At 43.2% G+C, this 18704-nt stretch overlaps 3 protein-coding genes across 3 annotated transcripts in view; 2 read left to right on the top strand and 1 right to left on the bottom strand.

The window, feature by feature from the left end:
* Nucleotides 1–18704, top strand: part of LOC309548838 (uncharacterized protein) — a gene marked incomplete at its 3' end in the record, with an annotated part of 605194 nt that overhangs the window by 230568 nt on the left and 355922 nt on the right. The window lies entirely within an intron of this gene.
* The window catches only part of LOC309550245 (uncharacterized protein), a gene marked incomplete at its 3' end in the record, with an annotated part of 2091994 nt that overhangs the window by 10305 nt on the left and 2062985 nt on the right, over nucleotides 1–18704 (bottom strand).
* LOC309548826 (uncharacterized protein) lies at nucleotides 850–17590 on the top strand (the record flags this gene model as incomplete). The annotated part of the gene is made up of 3 exons (XM_082248763.1): nucleotides 850–885; nucleotides 4310–4940; nucleotides 17553–17590. 3 exons carry the CDS (start codon nucleotides 850–852, stop codon nucleotides 17588–17590), a joined length of 705 nt encoding a protein of 234 aa, XP_082104889.1.

Here is an 18704-nt window from a genome sequence, read left to right on the forward strand (position 1 = left end):
AAGCATGTACCTGACCTGTATGCTTTGGCCAATCACAGCACAATGTCCTGTCAGAGTCTTTATTGGCCAAAGGCCAATCATGGCTCAGGTGCTAAGTCCACGCCCCACACTATAGAAGGCTGCTGCTTACATGGCATCCGTGTATAGAGTGAGATAATAGAGGTTAGGCAGGTAGTTAGTGGATAGTGTGTTGAGTTAGTTTAGTGCAGTCAGTGTAGTGTTCAGGTTATAAACCACGTTTAAAATGTATGGATATGTTGTATTCCTGGGTCCCCTTTCAGTGCTCCCCAAGTTTTGGGTCCCTGTCACTTATAGTTCGTGAGCAGTGCCATGCCAAGCTGACCAATATTTCCCATAGATGCCAATGTTAAAGACGGGGAGCAGTTTCATGTCAAGCTGACCAATATTTCCCATAGACGCCAATGTTGAAAATGGGGAGCAGTGCCATGCCAAGCTGATCAATATTTCCCATAGACGCCAATGAGCACTGAAAGTAATAACAGATAAAAATAAAAAAAAAAAATTTTTTATATACATGGAAGTTTTTTTTTTTCTCCCCCATATATATAAATATATATATATATATATATATATTTTTTTTCTTTTTCCTAATAGATCCCTTATCGCCTTCCCCTCTTGTCCCTACCCTCCCCTCTCCCCCCTTTATCCCCCATTTTTTATTTATTTATTTATTTATTTATTTATTTTTGTCTGTTTGTTTGTCATGTCTCGTTTAGTTTTGTTATATTAAGTCTGTCTTTATGATTTGATGTGAATTTTGTTCCATAGATAAAAGAAAAATGGAGGCCATAGCGTATTCAGATATAAACAATCATCTAGGATAAAAAAATGGTTGAGATAGAACAGATCCAAGTAGATGAAATGGTAATTTGTATTATAATTTGTTTTTTCCTTGTTGATGATAAATGTGGTGATGATTGTAAATTTTGTAAATAATTATAATAAAGAAAGTAAATATAAACCACGTTTAAAATGTATGGATATGTTGTATTCCTGGGTCCTCTTTCAGTGCTCCCCAAGTTTTGGGTCCCTGTCACTTATAGTTCGTGAGCAGTGCCATGCCAAGCTGACCAATATTTCCCATAGATGCCAATGTTAAAGACGGGGAGCAGTTTCATGTCAAGCTGACCAATATTTCCCATAGACGCCAATGTTGAAAATGGGGAGCAGTGCCATGCCAAGCTGATCAATATTTCCCATAGACGCCAATGAGCACTGAAAGCTGAAAATTGGTCTAGGCAGGAAGGGGGTGAAAGTGTCCTCTATTTACGTGATTAATGGGAACCCTAGGACAGAATTAAAAAAAAAATTGCATGGGGTCCCTCCCAAAATATACACCAGGCCATTGGGATCTGGTACAGATTTTAAGGAAAACTCCATGCCAATATGAAAAAAAAAAAAAAAACACTTATCCGAGTGGGCAGCCTAATCCATACCAGACACTTATCCCAGTGGACAGCCTGGCAGGCCAGGATGGGGGGGGGGGGACGAGTGAGCACCTCCCCTCCTGAACCATACCAGGCCACTTGCCCTCAACATGGGGAGGGTGCTTTGGGGTGCCACCCAAAGCACCTTGTCCCCATGTTGATGGGGACAAGCGCCTCTTCCCGACAACCCTGAGCTGTGGTTGTGGGGGTCTGGGGGTGGGGGGGCTTATCGGAATTTGGAAGCCCCCGTTAACAAGGGGGCCCCCAGATCCCGCCCCCCCCCCATGTGAATGGGTATCGGGTACATCGTACCCCTACCGATTCAGCAAAAATATTGTACAAAATAATAAACACAAAAGACAGTTTTAAAAAGTCCTTTATTCAAAAATAAAAATAAAAAATAGTGTCCCCCGATGTAAATCCATCGTCATCGCCGCACCCGAAAAATAGAAAAAAATTCAAGGACGCTTCCACCTCTTCTGAGGCGTCCCGCTGCATGACGCTCTTAAGCTTTGACAGCTCTTTTATAGGCAAGGGGTGGGGCCACCCAGTTACATCACCCGGTGGCACTGCCCCTTCTGACATTTGACGTAAAGGACTTGTCAAAAAACTGGATTTTCGTAAGAACTTACAGTAAAATCCTGAAGTCAATTGACAGACGCAGCTCTTATGCTTCTTATACAATTGGGTTATGCTGCTTCCTACAGAAGTAGTACCAAGCCGGAAAAAAAACAGTTCACCACGCCTACGGGGGCTGTCCCTATAGACATAACCCCTCACACCCTGCTCCAGCATACCAGTTTTGTTTCAAGCAGTGAGAAGAAGACACAAACCATCCTCATATCAGAGGGGCGGGTGCTGCGTCTGTCAATGGACTTCAGAGAAAAGGATTTTATGGTAAGTTCTTACATAAATCCAGTTTTCTCTATCGTCCATTAACAGACGCAGCTCTTATGCGTCTTATACCATTGGGATGTCCCAAATGTAGGCATGAGGGGTGGGAAGAACGCAAAACAAATAGTTAACGTAAACTCCAAAGGCTAAACTTAGCCAACTGGGTAACATGAAGCTCAACCAGGAACAACATGAGCTCACCCATGAAAGTAAAGCCCCGTACACACGTACCGATCGTCGGCCGACGGAACGTCCTACAAATGTTCGCGGCTGGTGTGTTTGTTGTTTGTCTGTTGAAAAGTGCTCCAAACTTGCCCAGGACATTTGTCTTCCGACAGAAAATGACGTCACTACGTTCCACGCACGTTCGCCGCTACAAAAGAGGAAGTGAGTGTTTGGCCGTGACCCTTCTGGGCATCTCGCGCTGATTTCGGTAGCATTTGTTTGGTTGACGACATTTCGCTATTTTCCGAGACATCGTTCGAGAATTTATTATGGCGACCGTGAATTCGTCCGTTGCTGTCGTTAGTGTTGGAGTTTTGGCTCTGAGACGACGTACGAGCAATAGGAAGAAGAAGCGGACCTCCTGGACGAAAAATTGGTTGCTTAACCGTGATCAATTTTCTCATATGTCCTTGCTGAGGGAGCTCCAGGAAAATAATCCTGATGACTTCAGGAATTATTTGAGGATGACGGATCCCATCTTTTACCGTCTTCTTGCCCTGGTGTCCCCCTATATTCTGAAGCAGGATACTTGTATGCGGCTTGCAATTACTCCTGAGCAAAGGTTAATTGCGACGTTGAGGTATCTTGCAACAGGGAGAAGCCTGCAGGATCTGAAGTTCACCACAGGCATCTCCCCCCAAGCACTGGGAGTCATCATCCCTGAGACCTGCTCTGCCATCATCAAGGTCTTGCAGAAGGACTATATCAAGGTATGTTTGATTTTTTACATTACATTACATGTATTACTAGTTTCACCCGAATTATGATGTTTTTGGATGTACAGCAATTGACACAGGCCATTATTTGTAAACTACCCTCTGTCCGCATGCACATAGTAGTAAAGATGTAGATTATCTTTAACCATTTGTAAAATTACCCAGTAACCACCCCACCATTCTCTCCTATGTGTCCCTAAACGCATTGCCTGTTAACAGTATTTTGAATTTGGGTCATTTTATTGCTTTCCCTCAAACAATTATTCCTTGGCCAATGTTTTAGTACCTAGTTAATGATTTATCTAAAATACATCAGTCCATCCATTCCCACCTATGATTCTGTATGTTTATGTAATGATGTTAAAACCTTCACTGACCACAAGCCCTAATTGATGTATAAATGCCCAGTTTTACTTACCCATCCCCCCACCCACATGCTAAATCTCAAAGTCAGCATATACCAAAGCTCAAGTTCAGAGGTCTTCAAACTATGGCCCACCAGTTGTTCACGAACTTCAATTTCCATCATGCCTAGTCATGTCTGTGAATGTCAGAGAATTACAAGGCCTCATGGGATGTGTAGTTCTGCAACAGCTGGAGGGCCGTAGTTTGTAAATCTCAGCTCTAGCTGGTGAGTATAATGGGCCATACACACTAGAAGATTGTCAGAACAATTTATCCTTCCGATTTACCAAAACCAAATAATATGAGGTCCAACAAACACTTTCAAATCCTATGCAATCTGGTAGGCCCTTGCACTACATAGAAAAGTTAAATCTGCACGAAAAAGTCTTCAGAGAATCTTCTAGTGTGTATGGCCCTTTACAATATAAGAACAATAGGAGGTTGAAAAGAAATGTATGTAGATGTTACATCCCCATATCCAAACCTTTGCCTTCCTGTTGTATATTTTTTTAGCAAGTTGCATAAGCATTTAACAGACAACTGTGTGTGTAATTAATAATGTGATGTGCTCAAGCACTAATTTTTTTTTTTTTTTTTTTTTTTTTTATTTTTTCCCCACAGTTTCCTTCAAACGCAGAGCAATGGCTGGAGATTTCTGATCAATTTCTGGAGAAGTGGAATTTTCCCAATTGTGGGGGTGCTATTGATGGGAAGCACGTCCGCATTGTCCCCCCTCCGAATTCCGGCACATTTTATTATAATTATAAAGGTTTTTTTAGTATAGTCATGCTAGCCATAGTTAATGCAAACTATGAGTTTATTTTTTTGGATATTGGCAAAAATGGCCGCAATTCGGATGGGGGAGTTATTGATCAGACGGAGTTCGCTCGTCGTCTAAAGAACGGCACTCTGAACCTGCCATCCAGGGAGCAAACTGTTGAGGGTATGAGCTTTGTGTTTATCGCAGATGAGGCTTTTGCGCTTGGGGAGCATCTCATGAAGCCCTACCCTCAGAGGAACCTCACCCCAGACCAAAGGATTTACAACTACCGGTTGTCCAGAGCTCGCAGAGTTGTGGAGAATGCCTTCGGGATAATGGCCAACCGGTTCCGGATATTCCTGACGTCCATAAACCTGGCACTGTACAAAGTGGATAATGTGGTCTTGTGTTGCTGCATTTTGCACAACTTCCTACGCAGGAATGCACAAAATTATGTCTTGCAGCAACTGGATACTGACCCTGCTATGCCAGGTACAAGTGGAGAGGCCCAACCTTCTAACCAAGTGGAGTCCATGACGTCAATGGAAGTTGGACGGTCAGCATTGGCATCACACAGGGCCCGTCAGATCCGCCAGGAATATCTGGACTATTTCGTGGGGAGAGGAGCTGTGTCCTGGCAGCAATCACTGTCACACACCCATTAATCTTGTTAAAGATTGGACACACAAGATAAATGTCAGAGATATATTATTTTTCAACACATTAAACAAAAATTGCAATGATTCTGTATTGTGGATTATAATCATTTGGGCACATATGCCAAACACAATTATTTGGGTTAATCATGTGTTATATATGTGTGACTTTGGAAGGGTTAATACATTCATCAGTGTGTTTCTTGACTGTAGTCTCTCACCAGCTGATCCAAAGTGATGATGGCCATGTGTTATTTTTTAGCCAGTGGTGTAAATACAAGGGCCTTCTGCACCCCACAAAATGTACACAAACCCTGTCACATTGAGAACTAGGTCACACCCAAGGTTCATCTAATGTCACCTTACATTGGTGTTCATTGTCCAGAAGTTGCCCATACTATATATTTCATATAATACATTAGGGTATTAACAAAGTACCTACACCTGTTATGTTGTGTTCATTTATGACATCCTTCTCACTGCCCACCAATGTTAGGATATGTCAGTGTTATGTGAAACTTGATCATTGTTCATCTCAAAGTGTTATATATATAGGTAATGGAAAGTGAACTAGAGCAACGAACAAGCAATACACTATAGATTACACTGATCTCCCTACACTGATTTCTACTGCCAATATCAATGCCATATTGAATCCTAGGACTGCTAGTACCTTGAGTGTTGAGTCACACTTATGCGATGCGGGAAGTCTGCGACTTTGCAGCCTTCCAGCATTGCATAAGGGTGACCCGCCACTTACTTTTTCCACAGGATTGTATTCCACAAGTGTTAAGCACTGTGCGATCCAATCCAGATACATCAGAAATAAAGGGTCATGTGCGACTTGTATGCGTGTTCAGTGCGAATGTAGCCATACAAAGTGTATGTCTCAATTCACACTGCACATCTGATGGCATGTAATATCGTAGCGCACTGCTCCTTTATTACATGCGATCAGATGTTCATGCGAAAATCAGCTATACAGTTTGTATGGCTCAATTCGCACTGCACTCGCACAAAAGTCGCACATGATGCATTTATTCAGCCGCATCAGGATAGGATCGCACAATCGTTCAAACTTGTGTGATCCGATCCTGTGTGAAATGTCAGATCGCACTGTGATATGCGTTAAAACTGGGGGTATCTTTAACATTTCATTGACACCTCCAGCAACTCGCATATGGCAGTGTCCAAAATGCTTTCATTAACATGTAAATATGGGAATAGGACAGCCATCATACATTTAGTGCTTCTTTACACAGCTTTAGACCTCGACCCCCCAACTAAAGTCTAATAAAGAATTGAACACACATTGTTGAATGTAAAAACGTTTTAGTATCAAACATTCACAGGGTTAGGGTTAGGGTTAGGGTTAGGGTTAGGGTTAGGGTGTTGTAAAGTGCTTTTCCCAAACTTGGGTACACTCTTTAACATCTGAGTGTAATTAAAATGCCCTAAAACATTCTAAAAAAATTGTAACATCAGGAACATCCCAATACAAACATTAAAAACCTAGTAAAATTGTGGCTTAAAATTTGCCAATCATGTCCACAAAATTGCGCATTTTGATTTGTAATGCCGTTGCAGTCTCCTTTATTTGTTCCAGGTCTGCGCAGCATTGGAGAGCCTCACGGGTCAATTTGGCTAATGTGCAACTATGTAAAACATGGTCTGTAAAAATTAAAAAAAAATGAGTCAATGTGAATCAACTACATGAGGTCATAATAATAGAGAAACATTTGGTGTCCAGGTAATCTTAAATTCCTCTCGAGTTAATACCTACCCTGTTCTTATGCTCTTTTGCCCTAGGCTCTTCTTCTTCCTCCTGTCCTCCTCCGATGCTGTTGCTGATGATTCTGCCGGTCTCCTGAGCTTACTATATATTCATTAGGGGTGTGAACGCATGATGACGTCATTGTGAGGGCATGGTTGTAATGTATATATATTAAGATGCAGAGACCAGAGACGGGCAGAATGCACGGCAACAGCATTGGAGGAGGACAGGAGGAAGAAGAAGAGCCTAGGGCAAAAGAGCAGACAACATAAGAGCAGAAGATTGGACAGCAGAAGAGTGGAGAGGAGAAGATCCAAAGAGCAGAGTGGAGAAGACCGGATGAAGATATTTAAGAACATTTCATAAACGTCTCCTGTCGTTATTCACATACACTTCCATTTATGTGGTTAATGTGTAGGGGTACTATGTACCCCATACCCATTCACATAGTGATTGGGGTCTGGGATCTGGGGGCCACCCTTTGTTAAAGGTTGCTTCCAAAGTCCTAGGAACCCCCTGTCCGCATGACCCCCCAAAACCACCAGACAGGGTTGTGGGGATGAGGCTCTTGTCCTCCTCTACATGGGAGTAAGGTGCTTTTGGGTGTGCGGTGCAGAGGCCCCCTGGCCCAAAGCAACAAAACCCCCCCATGTTGAGGGCATGTGTCCTGCTGTGGTCCAGGGGGTGTTTGTTCCGCTTGCTCGTTCTCTTTCCTGGCCTGACAAGCTGCATGCTTGTATAAGGGTCTGGTAGGGGTTTTGGGGGTAACCCACGCTGTCTTTTTGTTGTGGGCATACCCTCAAACTCAATACCACACACAAAAGGCCTGGTTGTGAACTTGGGGGGACACCCACGGTGGGTTGTTCAATTTTTGGGTGTAGTTCCCCCTCAAAAATCTTCACAACGCAAGTGGCCCCGCAAGTCAGAGCATCCTGATCCGACTTACGGTGCCACTTCCATTCAAATAAAGAGGCTCCCATAGGGAACTAGTGTTGTAAATTGGAGGCTAAAAATAACACTGATAAAAATCATTCTGAAAAAACCTACGTGGGCACACAATTGGCTCTTGGACACTTGGTCCTGGTTCCTCCACAGTTTCTGAACTGGCTTCCATGCTGCTTGGCACGTTGCCAGGAGATCGGGCTTCTGACCTGGCTGGGGATGCCACATCCTGGCATGATGCAACATCTGCAATGTAAATTTGTAAGGGAATACAAGAATATAAGGTTAAACAATCATTGCAAATACACATATTTCTATGATACCACTACACAAAAATCTGTGCCTACCAACCTTCATGTTGCTCTGATGTCTGGTCACTTGTTGGCTCCACCAGTATTATTTCTGGAATAATGTCTTCATCTACATAATACAAAACATTGGCCATATCATAAAAGTCACCAGAGGTACATTTGTTAGGACATGGTGCCCTGCTTGATAGCTCTTTTAGTAACAAATATGAAGACATGTACATGGTTATCTACGAAAAATATGGTACATTAATGTTTGACAGTGCATAGGAACCAATTACCTTTAGTGGAATCTGTGCCACCTTCTGTGCCCATGTCCTCCTCTTCTTCCTCCACTGCAGATGGAGCTGCCAAACCTCTCCTCCTCCTTTCCCACTGTTTGGCACGGAGTTTACGTTTTTCTCCTATTTAAAGGTTTGAATAATAATCTGTGATTAATAGGAATGTTTGCTGAGAAGATTCGTGCAGGAAAGAACGTTCGTTGCAACACAATACATATATTTTTCACTATGGCTTCCTGACTTTTAATGTCATATACTAAAACATCAACAATAGATCGATCAAATCACGACATGACAACTAAAATGAGTAATCTAACTTTTTACATAGACATTATAATCTAGACATGTTAATACAACATACACCAAATTATAAAAAACATATTGCATGATTAAAAAAATAAAGAAAAAATAAAACTTACTTTTTTTCAAAATCCGATGGATTTGGGAAAGCTGATCCTGCTCACGGTGTTTGAGGTCAGACCATCGTTTCCTAATCTGATCTTTCGATCGCTCGACACCGAATTTTCTGACCAAACAGGCCACCACCTTGTCCATGATGCCATCTTTCCTGGCATTGGGCCGCTCGTAATTTGCCAACTTTCCATCGTAATCCGTTTTTTCTAAAATGGAGACCATCTCCACCATTTCTGCCTTTGACATGGGTGTAGCCCTTGATTTTCGGGTGGCCCAATCACTTCGGCCCCCACTAATTGAGCTCCCAGATTGTTGAGACATGGTTCGTAATTAAACAATGATTATTCCACTGCTTCAGGTGTGAGTGTCGCATGTAGGCCTGATCTTCGGCACGTACACACCCCTGCACAAGCCCGCCACTGGAGGAGGAGTTGACGCCTGCGCTGTATTTAAAGGACGCCAGATCGTTCGGCCGACGATTCGCTAGCGGACATATCGAGAGTTGGAGCACGATCGAGCGGCGAATCACGACTTTTCCCCACAAACAAAGGTACGACTCTTTTAATAGAAAGTGTGTGTTTTGGGCCCTATACAGCTTTTATTAGGAATATCTTTATTATGTGCCAAAATACATGCTATTTTAATATGTTTTGTGTTGTTTTGTGTCTTGCAGGCATATACTGTCCTGCAATATGGTGGACAATTTCACCACCCACAACTTTTTAATAAGTTTTATTGATGAGTTCAGGCAACTGCCGTGTTTGTGGCAAGTGAAGTCCGCGGATTATAAAAATCGAAAACTCCGAAAACAGGCCATGGAACATTTGGTGGCCTTCTACAAGCCCGTCTGTCCTGGGGCAAATTTTGATTATATCCGCAAAAAAATAAACAGTATTCGTACTGCCTACAGGCGGGAGTTAAAAAAAATAGAAGATTCCACCCAGTCTGGAGCAGGGGCACGGAATGTATATGTACCACGGCTGTGGTACTTTGATAACATGCGGTTCCTGGCAGACACCATGGAATCCAGGCCGTCAATTTCAACACTGCCTTCTACTTCGGCAGAGGGCTCAGTGTCGGTAGATCCAAGCCAGGATGAGGATTTCCTGGAGGAGAGTTTTACTCAGGTATGGCATTTCACAATATATTGTCTGCTAAAATGTAATCATGTAACAAAATTATAAGCTAAACCATAATTGACCCTTTAGGTAAACGGGCATAGCAAGGGGTTGGCATGACAGGCAACCGCCAGGGGCGCAGGCCAAGGGGGGTGGGTCACAAAAACATTGGCATTGTTTTATTGTTTATTTTAACAATCCACTCAGCCTGCACACCCCAGAACCCCCAGTTTGCAGGCGGATTCATGCAGGTGTAAAACATTGAGAGCAGCTTCATGCAGGTGTAAAACATTGAGAGCTGCTTCATGCAGGTGTAAAACATTGAGAGCAGCTGAGCCAAAAGACCAGGAGACTGAGACTGCCTCTCACTGCATCCCCAGCACACCTCTGGTCTTACAAACACTGCTGCATCCCCAGCACACCTCTGGTCCAAAGAAACACTGCTGTAGCCTCAGCATTCCTCTGGCTCAACCTTTTTTAATACAAAACTAACAGCTCCTGCAAATGATCCATCCATCCTTGCTTCCATGTCTCTGGTCTCTCACTCTGGGTCAGCAAGGCAGGTGGCTTCCTTATTCATGTTTCCCTGCACTGCTTCACCCTCAATGCCCTACATCAAGCCCTCTGCAAGTTCAGGCCCCTCTCTCTCTGCAACCCCCTCCTCTCTCTCTCACACCCCCTCTTTCTCTCCCTCTCTCTATCTCTCAACCCTCTCTTTCTTTTTCACACCTGAGACAATGATTGCCCACTAGAGAGCTCTACACTGGGCAAACAAGGGGCAAATTAGAAACTTTTAATGCCCTTTAATTTTTTTTTGGGGGGGTGGGTTACAGTTTTCCATTGATCTTGGGGGGGGGGGGGGTTGTTGCCAAATACAGCTCCTCAACAAGGGCACTGGAGACCCTAGATACGCCACTGTATGTAAAGTCTGCTATTTGTTCACAATAATATAACAAACATGACTTTTTATATACACTATAACATTCTAATCAATTGTTCATTTCATCAACAGGGAAGTGTCACTGAGGAGGAGCCAGGTTGCAGCCAGGAGCCTGGGGAGCCTGCGGAGCCTGAGGAGCCTGCGGAACTATTTCCACCACCACCTCCTCCTGCCAAACGGAGGCAAAAGAGGAAGCACGTGGATGACATCACCGACGAGTTTATCCAGGAGGCCACCATAGCCCTACGTCGGAAACCGGAGGCCAATGAGTCCTTCGGGAATATGACTGCCAAAATCCTGGATAAGGTGGACCTCAGGCAGTGTCAGTATGCCAGAAAAATTATTCTGGATGTGCTGCAAAACGCTGAAAACGGCATACTTACTGAGCACAGCCACGCATGCCAGGAGCACCCGTGCCCTCCACCTCCACCTCCACCTCCACCTCCACAACACCCACCACCTCGCCAAATGCCACATGGCCAGTGGCAATATGGCCAGCAGGATCCAAACCTGCCCTCATGGCAACCTGATTATAGCTATCACCAACTTTAATTTGTGTAACCCCCTATTATTTATTTTACCCCTGTTTGCCAGTTTCTAGTTTAATTTTGTCCAAATGGACCTTTTTTATGTTTAGTTTATTATACGGAAAGTATTGATGTTTGCTTTGTTTTTTTTTTGCTGAGATCCAAAAAATAAAGAAAATGAAAATAAAAAATGGCCTATCTGAATTTGTTAACATGTTTAATATTGTACATAACCTGAAAAATATGTTTTAGACATTAATTCATAAAAGAATAAAGGGTCATATCAATAGTTAGATCTTTGGTGTGAAAATACAAAAATAATGGTGAAGAGTTCAAATTATTTAATTCTAAAATTTGATAGAACAGATAGAATAGACAAACATTATCTTCATCATACCAGAACACATGCCTTTTTATTAGAAAAGTATGGCATTATGAGCAGCATCTTCCTTCTTCTCACATTTATCAAGATGAGCATGTGCTCCGCATTTCACCTATTTCTTGGACTTCCGCGAGCCGAAAGTTCTTTCTGAATAAAATGTTGAGTTTACTAGAGAAAATTCTTCCGGGAACTCATTTGGTTTGATCATGCGTGTTGGGATTTGTAGCTGTGTGTCGGCAGAATTGCGTACTGACAGGCGAACAATCGTCCGTTCTGGTGTCGGCATACAAATATTTTCATGTTTGCAAGAAAGACTTTTGTCCGCGGATTGTGCGCAGACATCTGTCGGAGGCACCATACTAACACGCGTACAATCGGCAGATCCTTCGTCCACCGACGTTTGTATGCCGACGATCGGTACGTGTGTACGGGCCTTTACAAACAAGTCTCTTTTAAACAGCAGCCTGCAAAACCTTGCGGCCAAAGGATGCATCCAAAGATGCCAAAAAATCTACCTTGTAGAATTTTGTAAATGTGTGCACAGACGACCAAGTTGCCGCCTTACAAACTTGCACTACTGAGGCTTGATGGCGAAAAGCCCAAAAGGCACTCAGTGCTCTAGTAGAACGCACCTTCATAGGGAAAGGAGGAACCTGACCCTTCAAAGAATAAGCCTGGTGTAACGCTCTGGGGTTTGATTTAGTGAACTGGATTTGCAGCTGCAGAATTTCCACTCAGTAGTCTTGTAGAGATGTGTTGAATCACCTTATCCAACTCTCCTGACTCATCATAGTGGCTCAGCCCGCTTCAGTATGCACACACACAAACACTCAGATAAGATGTTGCTGGAGTGATAGATATCTATGCAATAGTATTGAGGTGATATACTGAAGGAATAGGCTTGAGTAGTGATAGCAATTAATGATAGGCACTCAGGTAGTAATGTTGCAGGAGCGATAGCAGATGGTGATAGACAGTATGCAGGAGGGTTAGCAATCATGTACAAGTAACAGGTGGTAGGGGATAGCAGATGAAGTGTACAGGAGATGCTAAGTTAATGCAAGGATATAAGTTACAGGTGGTAGTAGGCTCAAGAGCTAGCAATCTAGGTAACAATGCAGGTGATAGATATTGTAGTGCATATATCCTAGAGTTTAGCAACAGTTCTTAGTATGCAAGAATAGATAGCATGTGATTTGATAGGAAGGGATCCCCTGCAGGGTACTTATCACTAGCTGGTAAGCGAGGTAAAGGATCAGGTAGCGAGGTAAAGGATCAGGTAGCGAGGCTCCGGTCAATCCAGGTATAGCGAAGATAGCTGGAGGATTCGGCAGCGTCAGACAGGGATGTATAACGAGCGTTTGCACAAACCCCTTGTGAGTGCACACCGGCGGTTGAAATAGCCGCTCAGAGCGGCGCCTAGTGATGACGTCATCAGATGTTAAAGAGACATGCAGCTATATGCGTTCCACCTACCTGAATGGTGGAACGCAATGCGGAAGTAAGAGGCTAGAAAGGTACTGAAGGTACCAGGATCTTACAGTACCCCCCCCCCATAAGGCCGGCTCCAGAAGGCCTATAGCACTGGTCTCTCAGGGTATTTAGAGTGGAACCTTTTTATAAGCCTGGATGCGTGAACGTCAGAAGCATCCAACCAGGTGTCATCTTGGGGTCCATAGTTTTTCCATCTGATGAGATATTGGAGTTTTCCTCTGTGGATACGAGAATCCAAAATCTCCCTAATCTCAAATTCTTCTCCCCTTCAACTTGTACTGGAGGTGGAGGCAAGATGGTAGGTCTAATTCCTTGGTTGGGTATATGTGGCTTTAGTAGAGATACGTGGAAAATGGGGTGTATCTTAAGATCTGCCGGTAAAGTAAGTCGAACTGCAGATGTCCCAATGAGTTTCTCGATTGGGAAAGGTCCCAAAAACAAAGGTCCAAGCTTTTTACTGGGGATTTTCAACCTCAAGTTTTTTGTAGATAGCCAAAAAAGATCCCGAATAGTATATTGAGGAGAAGGTCTTCTACGAAGGTCATAGTACCTTTTTTGTTGGCTATGAGCATGTGAGATGGTGGTGTTAAGTAAACCCAGAGAGTCTTTTATTTGGGTAAGATAGTCAGAGGCTACTGGATTACTTGATGGTAGGATGCGTGGTGGAAGAAGTGTGGGATGAAACCCATAGTTTAGGTAGAACGGACTTTGCTTAGTAGTACTGTGGGTTGCATTATTATAAGCAAATTCCGCCAAAGGGAGGAGGTCCACCCAATCATCCTGTAGGTATGAGGTGTAGCAACGCAAATATTGTTCAAAACACTGGTTGTCCATTGTCCATTGGTCTGTGGGTGATAAGGGGAAGTAAGTTTTCGCTCAATACGTAGTATACGACATAGAGCTTGCCAAAACTTAGAGATGAACTGTGAACCCCGTTCAGATAGAAGAGTCTTTGGAATTCCATGTAGTTTGAACACATGTTTCACTAGTAATTCCGCTGTTTTCTTAGATGAAGGTAGTCTGCGAATAGGAATGAAATGTGCCATCTTTGTCAGATGGTCCACTGACACTAGGATGGTAGTAAATCCTTTGGAAGGTGGTAATTCTACTATGAAGTCTAGAGACACAACTTCCCATGGAACTTTGGGTATTGGTAGACTGCAAAGTAGACCAGATGGTTTTGTAGTGTCAATTTTGGACCTTGCACAGATGTCACATGAGGAAACAAATTTCTGTACAGACGTCTTCATTCCAGGCCACCAAAATTGCCTGGTGAGCAAATTAAATGTCTTAGTCATACCCATATGTCCTGCCATAGGTACGTCATGTGATAGTTCCAAGATTTTAGTACGCATACCAGGAGGTATGTAGAGTTTGTTGTCAAAGTAGAGGAAGCCTTCTGCATCAGCACTTAGTTGTGGTGGTGGTGAATCCAGTCCTAGACTGTGCAGAATCTCTTCCTTTAAGGAACGAACAACACCAATAATACGGTCATGGGGTATTATAGGAAGTGAAGGGATTTCAGCACAGTTATCTTCGGTTAACCGTGATAACGCATCCGCCTTCTTGTTCTTATCTGCAGGAAATTGAATCTTAGGAAGAATAATGACCAACGTACCTGCCGATGGGAAAGGGTCTTGTTGGTCTGAAGGTATTGGAGATTCTTATAATCTGTATATATGAGTATTGGCAACCGAGTACCTTCAAGTAAATGTCGCCAATTTTCAAGTGCCAGTTTTATGGCAAGCAACTCTTTTTCACCCACTGGGTAGTTCACCTCTGGGCTACTTAGTGCTTTAGAGAAGAAAGCAACTGGGTGGAGTGGTGAAGTATTCGTTGGTCGTTGGGAAAGAACTGCTCCTACAGCCATATTTGACGCATCCACCTCTAGGATGTATTGGAGGGATGGGTCTGGATGGCGTAGTATGGGAGCAGAAGTGAAGCTTGATTTTAACAAGCGGAAAGCTTTATTTGCTTCTTCAGACCATTTGTATGTTTTTTTCACACTTGTAAGTTGTGTGAGCGGTCTTACAATAGAAGAGAAGTTCTTGATGAACTTCCTATAAAAGTTTGAGAACCCAAGGAATCGTTGTAATGCCTTACGAGTTGTTGGTACAGGCCAATCCAGAATACACGATATCTTGCTCATATCCATCTTGATGCCATTCTTTGATATGATGTATCCTAGGAATAATACTTCTTCCTTATGAAATAGGCATTTCTTCAGCTTTACATATAAATTGTGTGCGAGTAATCTGGACAACACAAGTCTTACATGTCTTACATGTTCAGACAAGGATTGAGAGTAAATGAGTATATCATCCAGATATACCACAACACAAACATCGAGTAGGTCTCTGAAGATGTCATTTATAAACCGCTGGAATGCTGCGGGAGCATTACACAATCCAAAGGGCATCACTAGATATTCAAATAGTCCGTATCTAGTTCTGAATGCCGTCTTCCACTCATCCCCATCACGGATGCGGAAGAGATTGTATGCCCCTTTTTAGGTCCAACTTTGAAAAGTAGGTGGCTCCACGCACTTGTTCAATGAGTTCCGGAATGAGAGGTAAAGGATAGCGATCCTTTATTGTGATGGTATTTAACTGCCTATAGTCAATGATAGGCCTGAGACTTAGATCCTTATTGCGGACAAAGAAAAGTCCTGCAGCTGTGGAAGAAGTAGAGGGTCTAATAAACCCTTTCGCTAAATTCTCATCCAAGTATTCCTTAAGATGAGAAAGTTCATCCTGAGATAGAGGATAAACATGTCCGAAAGGTAGTTTACTATTAGGGAGTAGATCAATAGAACAATCATAGTCCCTATGGGGAGGCAATACTTGAGCATTTTTCTCAAGGAAGACTTCAGATAGATCCTGATAGCATGGTGGTGGTGTGATTTCATCTGACACCATGGACAGGATTTTTTTATAAGATTGGAGGTTACACGTGGTCTCGCAATAGTGAGAGGGGAAGGTTAGTGTCCGCGTCTTCCAATCAATGTTTGGTTGATGTATGTGTAACCAGGGAAGCCCCAAAATAATGGGAAAATGTGGTGAAGGTAATACATCAAAGGTGGTGGTCTCAACATGAGACTCGTTAGTAGTAACAAGAAGTGCTTGTGTCTGATTGGTAATTGGACCAGAAGATAACGGAATACCGTTAATTAAACTAACAGAGACAGGAATAGGTTTTGAAATAATAGGTATTTTATTCAAAGCAACAAAACTAGTGTCAATGTAGTTCCCACAAGATCCTGTGTCGATCATAGCCTTGGTAGTGATTCTATTTTGGTCCCACTGTAAGATCAAATGAATGAAAAGATAGGGATTAGAAAAAGAAGTCGTTAATCCCCCCAGTAATACATGTGAACACTCACCCTCTTTTTTGCGGACAAGGGGACAGACGCTTATCAGATGATCAGCGGAAGCGCAATACATGCAGAGATTTTGAGATTTTCTCCTGGCTCGTTCAACAGACGATAATGGTGGGCGTATGATTCCTACCTCCATAGGAGTAGGGTCAAAGGATGAAAACCGAGAAGGATTGGGTAATGGTACTCCCATTTTCTCAGCCTTCCTTTCTCGTAAACGTCTGTCAATATTGATGCTGAGTTGTATTAAGGCATCCAAAGTGCCAGGTAAATCCACTCGGGCGAGCTCGTCTTTAACGGCTTCGGATAACCCGAGCCTGAACTGGGTTCGCAGAGATGCATCATTCCACCCTGAATCAAGGGTCCATCTCTTGAACTCTGCTACGAAGTCTTCAACAGGTCTCCTTCCCTGTTTTAAAGCCCTCAATTGGCTGTCAGCAGTACTCTGCCTATTTGGGTCTTCATACAGGCTAGAGAGTTCTGCTAGGAACGCAGGATAGGAGTTGAGGAGAGGGTCATTTTTCTCAAAGAGAGGGTCTGCCCAAGCCCGTGGATCACCTGACATATATGAGATAGTGGTGCAGACTTTAATTTGGTCTGTATTGTAAGTACGAGGTTTTAAATTAAAAAGCAATTGACATGCGTTTTTAAATTCACAAATTTTTTTTCGATCACCTGTAAACACTTGTGAAGGGTTTATTTTGGGCTCACGGGGTTGAGCAGCAGTGAGCTGTGATACACGGGCTATCTGCTGTCTCAAAGTCTGATTTTCTTTTTGCACTTCGGTAAGAGAAACAATTAATGCATCTACCTTTTGTGTTAGGTGCATCACATGAGTGGCTAATTCTGCTGAATCCATTTTTTCTGGTTCGTGCATTCTGTAACGCTCTAGGGTTTGATTTAGCGAGCTGCAGAATTTCCACTCAGTAGTCTTGTAGAGATGTGTTGAATCACCTTATCCAACTCTCCTGACTCATCATAGTGGCTCAGCCCGCTTCAGTATGCACATACACAAACACTCAGATAAGATGTTGCTGGAGTGATAGATATCTATGCAATAGTATTGAGGTGATATACTGAAGGAATAGGCTTGAGTAGTGATAGCAATTAATGATAGGCACTCAGGTAGTAATGTTGCAGGAGCGATAGCAGATGGTGATAGACAGTATGCAGGAGGGTTAGCAATCATGTCCAAGTAACAGGTGGTAGGGGATAGCAGATGAAGTGTACAGGAGATGCTAAGTTAATGCAAGGATATAAGTTACAGGTGGTAGTAGGCTCAAGAGCTAGCAATCTAGGCAACGATGCAGGTGATAGATATTGTAGTGCATATATCCTAGAGTTTAGCAACAGTTCTTAGTATGCAAGAATAGATAGCATGTGACTTGATAGGAAGGGATCCCCTACGGGGTACTTATCACTAGCTGGTAAGCGAGGTAAAGGATCAGGTAGCGAGGTAAAGGATCAGGTAGCGAGGCTCCGGTCAATCCAGGTATAGCGAAGATAGCTGGAGGATTCGGCAGCGTCAGACAGGGATGTATAACGAGCGGTTGCACGAACACCTTGTGAGTGCACACCGGCGGTTGAAATAGCCGCTCAGAGCGGCGCCTAGTGATGACGTCATCAGATGTTAAAGAGACATGCAGCTATATGCGTTCCACCTACCTGAATGGTGGAACGCAATGCGGAAGTAAGAGGCTAGAAAGGTACTGAAAGTTCCAGGATCTTACACCTGGACAACCGTCTGCCTGATCCATCTGCATATAGTCACAGCAGACGCAGCCAAACCTTTACAAGATCCCTCAGTAAGGACAAAGAGAATCTGATATCCTAAAAGACTCAGTGACCGTCCGGTAAACCCTAATCGCCCGAACCACATCCAGAGAGTGCAAAGCAATTTCCTTGGGATGCTTAGAAAGTAGAGAAATCTCCCTAACGTTCTCAAAAGGAGGCTTTTTAAGAACAGACAAAACCAGATTGAGATCCCACGGAGGCAATGGGGAATCTCCTCAGAGGAGTCAGATGACGCACCCCCTGAATGAAA

This window comes from Pelophylax lessonae (genome assembly GCF_965119305.1).
Source record: "Pelophylax lessonae genome assembly, chromosome: 3".
Taxonomy (NCBI): Eukaryota; Metazoa; Chordata; class Amphibia; order Anura; family Ranidae; genus Pelophylax; species Pelophylax lessonae.